The sequence below is a fragment of the Oratosquilla oratoria genome, chromosome 7 (assembly GCF_046742065.1).
Source record: "Oratosquilla oratoria isolate Oo_2021 chromosome 7, ASM4674206v1, whole genome shotgun sequence".
In the NCBI taxonomy this organism is placed as follows: Eukaryota; Metazoa; Arthropoda; class Malacostraca; order Stomatopoda; family Squillidae; genus Oratosquilla; species Oratosquilla oratoria.
This window is the reverse complement of record NC_134783.1, coordinates 40036467-40049349: the sequence shown is the minus strand read 5'-3', so window position 1 is coordinate 40049349 and position 12883 is coordinate 40036467. Positions and strand designations below refer to the sequence as shown.

General features: G+C 40.1%; 1 protein-coding gene across 5 annotated transcripts in view; it reads left to right on the top strand.

The window, feature by feature from the left end:
* Positions 1-6885: 6885 nt before the first annotated feature.
* LOC143027089 (vascular endothelial growth factor receptor 1-like) overlaps positions 6886-12883 on the top strand; it is a 269766-nt gene continuing 263768 nt past the window's right edge. For 2 of the 5 annotated variants that reach the window (XM_076188038.1, XM_076188043.1), the window contains exons 1-2: positions 6889-6981; positions 12551-12883. The exon at positions 12551-12883 is cut by the window's right edge and continues 164 nt beyond it. In XM_076188038.1, coding sequence (XP_076044153.1) covers positions 12879-12883 — 5 coding nt within the window. In that variant the 5' untranslated portion in view covers positions 6889-6981; positions 12551-12878. Of the gene's footprint in view, positions 6982-12544 lie in introns of all 5 variants that reach the window. The other 3 variants (XM_076188039.1, XM_076188042.1, XM_076188040.1) reach the window with 3 other exon arrangements.

Sequence of the window (12883 nt, the reverse complement as noted above, 5' to 3'; positions counted from 1 at the left end):
ATATATATATATATATATGTGTGTGTGTGTGTGTGTGTGTGTGTGTGTGTGTGTGTGTGTATTCATATATATTATATATGATATACATACATATACCAAAGGCTTTTTCCCCTTTACACGGGGAGTAGCCAAAAAGGCATAGAAATCACTCCCACCCATTTAATTTCCCATATATTCCACTCCCCTCCACCTTCCTCCTATCTTGGCACCCCCTGGATGACGGGTCATCCTTGCATCCTGTCCACTGCCCTGGGTCAGAAGCAGTGTCGCAAGACACAGCACATCCACAGCAAGGCCGCTTCATAAATTCGGCGACCCCCCCCTCTCCGTCCCCCCATGCAGGAAAGGAGAAGACGGGGAGAAATCCCTTCGGTCTGCGTCAAATTTTTTCTCCCCCCCCCACCCCTCACGCATCACAGCCTCATCCACACACAACCCTTCTCCATTCACCCTTATCGTCTGTCCTCTCCCGTCCTTCCTCTACAGACATTCCTCTCTTTTGTAAAGCCCCTTTCACCCCATCCATCCATCTCATCCTAGGACGCCCCCCTCATATTCACTCCTTCCACCTCTGCCTTCCACACTTCTTTTACTAATCTTTCTTCACTCTTTCCATGTGTCCAAACCATCCTAATACTCTTACATCAACTCTATCTCCCAGCTCCCTTTCCACCCCTGTTCTCCTCCTCACCTCCTCATTTCTCACTCTATCTAGCCTAGTAACCCCTATCATACTTCTCAGACACCTCATCTCAAACACATTCAAACTCTTTCTCTCTTCCTCTCTCATGTTCCATGTTTCTGCCCCGTACATTGCTGTTGGCACAATCACTCCTTCATACAACCTCCTCTTAGCATCCATTCCCAAATGTCTATTTCTCATTACACTTTTTAATCCACCAAGGCATTTACTCGCTTCTCTCAATCTACACTCTACCTCCACCCCCACTCCTCCCTTTCCTGTCACATTCGCACCCAAGTATCTGAAACTATCTACTTCCTCCAGTTTCTCACCCTTAATGCTTACAGCCTACTGTCACTCTCTCCCCTTGTACATCTCATCACCTTACTTTTGCCCACATTTATCTTCAGCGTCCTTCTTTCACACACCTTCTCAAACTCTTTCACTAACTTCCTCATTCCCTCCTCTGATCCTGCTACAAGCGCAGTGTCGTCAGCAAACAACAGCTGGTTCACCCCCCACTTTTCTCCATTTTCTTTAATCATCTCCAACCCCTGGCCCACTACCCTTGCATTCACCTCTCGCACCACCCCATCCATGTAAAGATTGAACAGCCAGGGCGACATAACACCCCCCTGACGAAGTCCCATCTTTACCTCAAAACCATTTTACTCTCTCCTTTTCTAATTGTAACACAGGCTCCACTACTCTCACAAAAACTTTTGACTGCTCTTAACAGTTTTCATCCTCTCCCATATATCTGCAGTACCTCCTAGAGTGCCTTCCTGTCTACCCTGCAATAAGCCTTTTCCAGATCCATAAAAGCCAAAAAAAAAAAACATCCTTACCTTTTCCTATAGCTTTCTCACATATCTGTCTTACCACAAAAATCTGATCTACACATCCCCTACCTGTCCTAAAACCACACTGTTCCTCACCAATTACTCCCTCTGTTCTTCTCCTAATCCTCTCAATCAGGACCCTCCCATAAGCCTTCCCAACTACACTCAACAAGCTGATCCCTCTGAAACTACTACACTCACACTTGTCCCCTTTTCCTTTGTAAAGCGGAACTATACAGACACTCCTCCAGTCCTCCGGCACTCTACCCTCTCTTAAACAAACATTAAATAACCTCACCAACCAGTCTACCATAACTGTACCTCCATTCTTCAGACATTCTGCATGACATCCATCCAACCCAAGTGCCTTGCCTGCTCTCATCATCTTAACAGCTGCTTTCACTTCATCCTTTCCTATTTCTCCTCCATTTTCCTCACTCATCACTCTCATTTTCTTAGCGCTTCCCACTGCAACTACCTTTCGCTCCCTATCCTCCTTCACATTTAGCAACTCCCTAAAATACTCTGCCCACCTTCCTCTCACTGCCTTCTCTTCCATTATCATCCCTCCATCTGCACCTTTTACCTTTTCTTCTCTACTTGATTCGCCTCCTCTTCCTCTTTTAACTTCCTTTCAAAACATCTTTTTATTACATTCAAAATTTTCTGTCATACTCTTTCCCCATTTCACATCTGCTCTCCTCTTTGCTTCCTTTATATTATGCTTAACTTCCCTTTTCTTTACTTTGTACCTCTCATACGATTCCCTCGTCCTAATTTGTAGCCAATCTATGAATGCCTGCTTCTTCTCTTCTACACCCTTCTTTGCTTCCTCATCCCACCACTCACTACCCTTCTTTCTATTTCCTCCCGCCCTCCTTGTTCCACACACCATCTTTGCACACCTTATGACTCCCTCCTTGAACCATCCCCATTCATCCTCCACTCCTAGTTCTACTATATACTTTACTCTCTCCCACTCCTCTCTTTCTCACCTTTCTCACCCTATGCCTGGAAGGAATAATCCTGTCAGTGGCAGCTCTTCACTAGACTTCTCCATGCTTCTCTATCCTCGTAGGTCTCTTTTTCTTTCACTTCTGGTAAGTTTGTGTCTCTTTTTTCTGATGCTTCTTCAACACCTTTAATCCATCTGGTCCTGGGTCTCCCTACAGGTCTTTTACCTGTGGGTACCCATTCCAGCATTTGTCTTGGGTACCTCCAATCTTCCATTCTCATAATGTGTCCAAACGACCTCATCTTCCACTCTTCTATTAAATCCAACAATGACATCACTCCTATTTCCTGTCTTATCCGCTCATTCCTTAATCTATCGCGTCTTATCACTCCTCTTATTATCCTAAGGGCTCTCATTTCGGCTGCTTGAATGCGACATTTTAATTTGGTGTTTAGGGACCAGGCTTCACTGCCGTATGTTAACACCGGTCTTAACATTGAGACATAAATTGTCTTCTTGCATTGAAGTGGGATGCTTTTTTCTTTTAATAGTTGGTACAAAATAATTAGGGGGTTGTTATATTTTGTAATCCTGCTGTTTATTTCAGTCTCCTGCTGGTTATTATCACTGAATTCCACTCCCAAATACTTAAAATGTTCGACCTGTTTTAATTGTTGTCCATCAACTTCGATTCTTCCCTCAACTCGCCTTCTGTCGACACACATTACTTCCGTTTTTGTAACATTCATCCGCATCCTGTATTGTTTTAGCACATCATTCCATTTGTCCATTTCAGTTTGTAGATCTTCCCAACTGTTTGCAGCTATAGCTTTGTCGTCAGCATACGCAAGCACCAGTGGGTTAATATTTCTCTCTCCTTCAATATCCTTAATTATCCTATCCATGTACATTATAAACAATAATGGAGATAGCACTCCGCCTTGTCTAACTCCACACTTGACCCTAAACCACTTACCGTCTCTTTTCTCAGTCTTTACTCTACTTTCACTATTTTCATATAAACTCTTGATAGCTTTTATTAGACTCACTGGTACCTCGTATTCATCGTGTTCAATAGCTTGCCATAACTGATCTCTTGGTACTCTATCGAAAGCCTTTTGAAGGTCAATAAACCCAAGGCATTTATGTCTGTCCCACTCCCAAAATGTTTCCATTAAGATTTTTAGAGTAAAGATATTGTCGATTGTTCCTCGTCCTGGTCTAAAACCACTCTGAGATTCTTTTATTTTATGTTCAACTATGCTTCTTAATCGTTTTTCCAAAATTCTTTCATAGATCTTTCCTGTGTGTGATAGTAGAGAGATGCCTCTATAGTTTCCACAATCTGTTTTGTCACCTTTTTTGTGTATTGGACACATCACCGCTTTTGTCCAATCATCTGGGACTTGTTTATTTCTCCATGCTATATTTATCAATTCTAACATCCACTCTAGTCCGGTGTTTCCCATTTTCTTTATAGTTTCTGTTGAAATTTCATCCTCTCCTAGTGCTTTCCCATTTTTCATCCTTTCCACGGCTACTCTCAATTCTGCTTTTGTTATTTTCCATTCATTTCTTCCTGTGTCTTCCACTTCGCTTTCCACTTCTCTTTCCCTCATATATTCTGGGTTGTACTCTCTTTCATCTTCATCTTGTCCTGTGAAGTTCAACAGATCCTCAAAATAATCTGTCCATCTTTGACTAATTTCTTGTGATTCTGTTAATAGATTATCATCCTTGACTCTTATAGAATGGGTTGGTACCGTATTTCCTTTCCTATACGACTTTGCAAGACTAAATATTAGTTTCCTTGTCCCATTCATATCTCTTTCAAGATCTCCAATATTTAACCAGTTGTTTTCCTTTGCTTTTCTTTTTATACTCTCTGCTTCATTTCTCCTGAAGACATATTCTTGCCTACCCTGAGGCCTTCTTGTCTTCATCCAAATTATAAAGGCTTTATTTTTTATCTTACTCTCTCCCACTCCTCTCTCAACTTCTTATACTCATTCTCCTTTTTTCCTCATTTAAGCAGTTCACTCTAAGTACCTCCCTACCTTCTGCCCTTTTCCTCTTTTTCCACCTATTCTCCACTCTCAATTTACCTTCCACCAGGAAATGATCTGGTATTCCCCTACTCTCTCCCCTTAGAACATGTACATCCTTAACTCTTCCTACCATACTCCTGGTCATCACTATATAGTCCATTAACGCTCTATCTACCACCCTCCATCCACCACTCTCTCCCATGTGTACTTATGCTTGACTTTCTTCTTAAACACTGTATTTGCTATCATGAACTCTCTTTCAAGACACATCTCCACCATCAATTCTCCACTACGATTTTTGACTCGAACTCCATACTTCCCAATCACTCCGTCAATTGGTTCATTTCCTACCCTAGCATTTAGGTCTCATTGACATTTCTCCCCAATCCCTCTATGCACCGATTTATATCTACCCAAAATGCCTCCCTTTCCTCTACGTTCTTCTCACTACCAGGGCCATACGCACTTACAAAAACCCACATCTCCCTTCCCAGCTTCACCTTCATCCACATCAACCTTGATGACACCTCCCTCCACTCCACTACCCACTTACTTATCTCTTCACTTGCTAGTATAGCCACCCCTTCTCTCCCTCGTTCCCTCTTCACTCCTGGGTACCTCCCAGCTACACTCCCAAACTCACAGTTGCCCTTTCCTTTCATTTTAGTTTCACTCAAAGCCAGTACATCCATCTTTCTTCTCACAAACATACCGCCTATCTCTTCCCTTTTACTCTCATCTGTACTACATCCACGCACATTAAAAGACCCAAACCTTAGGGTATTGGTTGGAAAACTCCCAGACCCTCTTATGCCTTTACTTTCTTTTTTAGGGATGTCCCCTTTTGGGGCTACAGGTAGTAGGACTCCTAATCCCATCCCCCGTCCCTTTGTTGTCGCCTCTTACGATCCAAGTGGAATTACTTGGTGGCAGTATTCTTTTCCCCCACCACAGGGTAGGTAGGCGAAAAAAGGAAATGGATATTCAGAGAAATGGTACAGGACAGTAACAAAGGGTTGGGGGACAGCATAACGGAGGGACAGTCGTAGTATAAAAGTGTTATCATTTCTCTATGTACAAAGTTTTCCTCTATCACAGACAAAATGATGTGTGGCTCTGGTCCGTAGGGGCGCCCCATATAGACCCTAAAGTATCAACTGCATGCTACTTTGCCACAATAACATACAGTCAATACTCCAGACGGTAACGTACAGAAATATATGATATAATCATATATATATATATATATATATATATATATATATATGTATGTATATACATATATATCTATGCATACCCACGCACACACACACACACACCTCGTGGCGCAGTGGTTAGAGTTCTCGTCTGCTACTTCGGCGGTCCGGGATCGAATCCAGCCCAGAGCTGAAATAATTTCAGTATCGCTACGCTGTGGGTTGTTACTCCAACTCTCTTGGCCGGGGAGTTGGGTGTGTGTGTGCGTTTAAGGTCACAGTATTACCCATAGATCGGTCATACGAGCTCTGAGCTCTCATCCATGAGGTTAATAACTGTCGATCACGAGTCCAACACGTGATCCAAGACCATGGTGAAATCATGGTGAATCACACACACACACACACACACACACACACACACACACACACACACACACACACACACACACACACACACACACACACACACACACACACACACACACACACACACACACACACACACACACACACACACACACACACACACACAGACTCGGTGGTACAACCGACTCGGTGGTACAGTTGGTAGAGCGCTGAAATGGGAAGCAGAAGTGCTCCTAGTACCCAGTTCGAATCCTGCCCAGGGCCGAAATTATTTCTGTATCGCTGTACCTCGGGTCGTACTCTGACTCTCGTGGGCGGGGAGTTGGGTGTGTGTGTGTGTGCAAGGTCATAGCATTACCCATAGATCGGACCTACGAGCTCTGAGCTCTCTTCCTGGAGGGAAATAGCTGTCGATCACGAGTCCAACACGTGATCCAAAGACCAAGTGAATACACACACACACACACACGCACACACACACACACACACACACACACACACATATATATATATATATATATACATATATATATATATATATATATATATGTGTGTGTATATATATGTATGTGTGTGTGTGTGTGTGTGTGTGTGTGAGTCACTATCACCATGGTCTTGGCTCACGTGTTGGAATATATATATATATATATATATATATATATATATATATATATATATATATATATATATATATATATATATATATATATATATATATATATATATATATGATATTTACGAAGCTCAGGAAATACCATCCCCACGTCAACGACAAAGATAACAGCTTGTGTGTACGGTCACAGTAGAAGACGTACACTCAGTAGCAAACGCGGTGTTTTCGAACCTGGATCGTATGCCTTTCTCTCTCTTAACACCACATTTTTTCAGTGTCAGTTCATTGTGATGCATTAATTTGTTTTTAATTTATCAATTCAACTTTTGATGGACCGTAATACGTTTTGAGGAATATAATAGAGGGACTACAGTGTTTGTGGCGTGAAGAATTCGATATTCTCAATCAATTGCGCAGTAGTTCAATCAAGTGGTGTTATGGTTTGAAGTACTCACCAATCAGCCATACAAAAGAAAAACAGTCATAGTGTTATGCCTGTCGATGTAGAAGTGGTGCAATTAAATACAGTTAAAGCTAAATAAGTGCTTAGTGGACATATTTAGTATTGTGTGCAGTACAACTTGGTATGCAAGAGCCAAAGTGGGAAATGGGACTGTGGACGGCACTCCCATTGCTTACGTTACTGATTACAAATGATAAGAAGTTAGGACTGTGACACTGCTATCTCCGTTGCTTGGCAACTGGGAATCTTCTCTTACTAAAAAAAGAAAAAAAAACAGGTCTGGGGTCATAATCTCAAAAGAAAAAGAAAATAATAATGTGAAAGCAGAGTAGAAAGTATAAATGATTACTTGTAGCTAAAATAAAAACAGGAAATTACTGAAAAAATAAAAATCGCGTCTCCATAAGACGAAAAAAAAACACCTTTCTGAGAAGATTTACAATGATGCCACTTTTACCGTGACTTCGAATAAAAACAACATATAATAATAAATCCGCATCAGGAATGATTGTTACTATAATTAAGAAGGTAATTTGTAAATGGTAAGGATTAAACATTTCCTACTGTCATCTTGCCAGTAGAACAGTAGAACACAGCAACTCATCTACACCCTCAGCACAACTGAACTTTCTAACGAAGGGAGGACAATGACTAAAACACTCGAAGAAATCATCTGATAAAATCACTTGGGGGGGAAAAAATAGAGGAACGAGTGGTAAAGGGACATTTTTTCGAAGGAAAATATTGAACAAGGAGAAGACACGTTGTGTAATAAATAAGAGGACACAGTGTTACATTCCTCGGGCGTCCAGAGGCAGGCGTTCGGGGGCGGGGGCGTCAAGATGTTGTGGCTGCTCCCCGCCCCTCAGTTTGGAGAATTTGTATCGCAAGACAAAACGTAGCAAGGCTTGTGACGACTGCGTAACATTGGGTGACCGACTATATGAAAACACTGTAAATATGTACAATGTTCTCATAAAAACAAATTATTTTTTAAATCTAAATTTCACGTAAAAACAACAGACAAATTGTTGTAGTTTACCCTTTTGTCGTAGGTCCAATCGAAGACTAGGGTAGTCGTATCTTAGTAAAGAAAAATAATTCAACATCATGTGAGCAAACTTACACTGAGACGTGTAATAGTTATCTCGTACTGTGACATTCACATTCACCGCATGATATCATGGTTTAGAACCGAAGCAACACTTCATTTGTGTTTGTTCGAGTAAAATCTATACTCATAGAGTACTGATGATACTTTTGTACTATATCTGTCCTTCATTAATGCTGCGTTCGGTAAGCAGGTGCCCTGCTGAGCAGCCGCTGACTCTAGCCAATCGTTTTGCTCTGCTGGGGGATGAGGTGGCTGAAATTTAGGAGTTCTTGGTGGTGGGGGACTCCATGATCCGAGGCTATGACGGCATCCTGCAGTGGAAGACTAAACGACGTTGCAAGCTTGTATGTCAACCGGGCCGTGGGATCGCCGATTGTACCCAGACCATCAGGAAGCAATGGCGGACGAACACGGTTACGATTGTTCATACGGAAGTAACGATGTGGGTAGGGTGAGATCAGAGGAACTTGTTCGGAATTACAATGTCTTCTTCAGGAGAGAGAAGGAACATGGGAGCAGTCACATAATCTGTGGGATCCTTCCGAGGATCTACGCTGGTTCGTGTTGGAACAGAGCCATAGGGATCAATGAGAGGATATCACAATTGTGCACGCAACTAGGATACCACTTTCTTGATCCTTAGTATCTCTTTACCAGGCGTCATAACCTTTATGCTTCTGATGGGATCCATCTTACTCGCAGAGGCAAAGATGTTCTTACAAACCTAATTGTGGGAGTTTGTAATGAACTAGTTCCTTTTTGGGGGTAGAAAATCAAAGGGAAGGGGAAATAGAGTGTACTGGGGAAAACAGAGTAGGGTATAGCAATAATGTAGAGCAATATGTCAGTGTAGGACAAAATATAATTTTAGGATATAATGTCGGTAGAGGACGAAATATTACATTAGGATGTAATGTCAAAGGACAAAATATCACAATGGGATGTAATAATAGTGGAGGACAAAATATCACGATGGGATATAATGATAGTGGAGGACAAAATATCACGATGGTATGTAATGATAGTGGAGGACAAAATATCGCTGTAGGATATGTCAGTGGAGGACAGAATATCATTTTAGGAAGGGATGCCGGACAGAATGTCAGTGAACGACGGGTGGCCGGTGTGGAACGCGGTGACGTAGGGGGGCAAGGTATACATAAGAGATCGGATGACCGTGAGGGACCAGATGTCCGTGATGGGGCAAATGTCCATGAGGCACTGAATGTCAATTAAAGACCAAATGTCAATATAGAGCAAGGTGTCAATAAAGAACAAAATTTTAATGTAAGGCATGACGTTGAAATGCAAAACGTGTCAAAAAGAAACAATCACGAGTTTCTTAATACCATGTACTATGCTCGTAGTACTAGGAATAAATTCCAAGAAATACAGGCGTATGTCAAAAGTGAAAATTTCGATATAATAGGAATAACTAAAACATGGTTTTAATGTTAAAGAGTTTGAAGCTGAATTCAATATTGCGGGATTTAAACACTTTCATCAGGATAGAAACTACAAAAAAGGTGGGGGTGTTCTGTTGTAAGTTAAAAGCAATGCCCATGTTTGTGTTTTAGAGAAAGTAAAACAGGATGAATATGATAGTTTGTGGGTAGAATTAACACAAACAAATGGGCAAAAAATAAATGTAGGTGTGATATATAGGCCAAAAACATTATCATTAGCAGACACCAAACTGCTGATTCAAGAAGTCTAGTTTCTGCAACCGGGACTCATTGAAAATAGGTGATTTCAATTTCACTGACATTGATTGTATGACCCTTGAACATGGCCATATAGGTAGTCGCTTGATAGATTTTCTCGGTGATAATTATTTAGTTCGACATGTAAAAGAGCCCACAAGACATGGAAACTTACTCGATCTATTGATCACTAGCCGTGAAAGCATGATAACCGATGTAGAAGTTGGTGAAACTATTGCAAATAGCGATCACAACTTAGATTCAAACTGCTAAAATTTTTAGAATAGATACTTGTGTATCTAAAATACCCGATTTTAGTAAAGCTCAGTTCATAGGACTACGTCAGGAGCTTCAGCTTACAGATCGGTTGGTAAAATTATACGAAAGACTTGTAGATCAGATCAAGATATATAGATCTTGGATCAGATGTGGGAAATATTTCAAAATACGCTTACTAAGATGATTCATACTTACATCCCGTTTAAGGACAGACGCCCCCCAAATCAGGCTCGCCCAAAATGGCTCGACAAAGAAACTGAAAAAAGTATTGCTAAAAAGAGAGGCTTATAAGAAATACAAGTGCTCGGGTTCACCTAATGACTATCAAAGTTATGTAATAATAAAGAAATATTTATAAATGGCAGTAAAAACGAAAACGACAATACGAAATGAATATAGCTGATAAATTTAAAGAGAATCATATTGGCCCACTATTATCTGCTGACGGTCAACTTGAATATTCAAATGAAGGAATGTGTGATATTTTAAACAACTATTCTAGCTCAGTATTCGTAAACGAAACACCTCAAAGTGAACTCCAAACTGAAACCTGTGAAAAATCTAGGGTGAACTTACTACGGTAAATATAATAAAAAAAAATTAAAAAGTGTATAGAGAAACTCAAAAGTTAATAAAACACCCAGGGCCTAACGGTTGGCATCCAAGAATCTTAAAGGAAATGAAAAATGAGATTGCTGTTCCATTAGAAATTATTTTCAAGAAATCTATCGTATCCGGAGATGTCCCAAGACAATGGAAGCTAGCTAAAGTTACTCCCATATTCAAAAAAGGTGACATAAAGAAACCAAATAACTACAGGCCTATAAGTTTGACTTCAATCATAGGAAAAATTATGGAAACTATCATCAGAGATGCTATCAAACATCATTTAGAAAGTAACTGTTTGATAAATGATAGCCAGCATGGATTCAGACGGAAACGTTCTTGCGTGACTAACTTACTCGAATTCTACAACACAGTCATCTCGAATTATGACAAAAAACACAATATAGATATACTATATCTAGATTTTGCAAAAGCTTTTGATACCGTCCCCTACGAAAGGCTACTTATTAAATTAGCGTCAGTGCTTCGCACAGAGTAAGTGGTAGCCTATTAAGTTGGACTAGAAATTAGTTGAATGATCGAAAACAGAGAGTTGTTTTTAACTGGCAAAACTTCCAGATGGAAAAATGTTACGAGTGTAGTTCCTCAGGGTTCCATTCTTGGGCCACTTCTATTCATAGTATATATAAATGATATAGACCACGGACTAAAATCTATTGTCTCCAAATTTGCTAATGATATAAAACTGTGCGGAAGGCAAATGATCACTTAAATCAATTAGATATTCAAAAATATTTAGATAAATTACAGCAATGGTCTGAAAAGTGGCTAATAAGATTTAACACAAGTAAATGCAAGGTTATGCACATAGGTAGAAATAACAATAAGTACAATTACAAGTTATTTGGAAATTCGTTAAGAAAAGTGGATAGTGAAAAGGATCTCGGCGTAATTATCAGTAACGATCTCAAATAATCTAAGCAGTGTATTTCAGCATCTGAGAAAGAAAATAAGTTTCTAAGACTGATTGCGCGATCTTTTGACTTCAAAATTCCATCTCTCATTAACAAGCTATATAAATAGTTAGTTCGTCCACATTTGGAATATTCTGTTTCCGTATGGTCACCGAATCTCATTAAAGACACTGGCAGATTGGAAAAGTACAACAGCAAGCCACAAAATTGATTTCAAATATAAAAAATAAATCATAGGAAAATCGACTAAAAATATGGTATTTAGACATAAAAGTTTCCATTGATAGATTTGATAATACTTTTAGAATATGAAAATAAAAAACAGACACTAGAAGTGATTCTAACTGCCGAAAGTTTTTATGGATGAATTTTAATGTCTTCCACGCAATTATGTCCTGTAGAATAGAACTGAAAATATAATTATCAAATGAGGCTGTAGCCCGCACATTGCCACAACAAAGGTATTGCAAAAACTATATATTGATAAGATAAGTACTAAAATAACTGAAATATGCTTAAAATGTGAAACACCAGTGAATGAAGGATATTTTATTATCTTCTCGCTGACCGGCAGCACAGTTTATTGACTCAAACCCAGAGAGTGTGGGCGGAGACCATATTTTTCTTTTAGTTTGACACTGCTGTAAAATTCATTTGTTTAATTTTGCATTCTGTTGCAATTTATTCTGGATGTTATTCTTATTATTTAACCAACTGATCCGCTGGTGTCCTTACAAAGTTACAGGCAGGACATTCGTGCCAGCGTCAAAGTTGATGTTTTTGTCGCCTTCGATGTGACAGGAAACCCGAACGTCCTGCTGAGGAGAAGGACCCTCTAGTAACGAGTTGGGATTACAAATTAAAGATATTACGATTCCATGGAACTAAACTGTTTGATAAACCTCGAGGAATTTTCTTGAGTGAGTTAGGTCGATTTGCCACTCAGCTGGACAACGACAGACGCTGATACACACCAACATCTACCCTCCTAGACTTACGTAAGCGTCATGACCTCCTTGGTAATTCTGTATTATCAGAGTCGCTAACAAGACAAAGGGCACCGGATAAGGCTAATGGC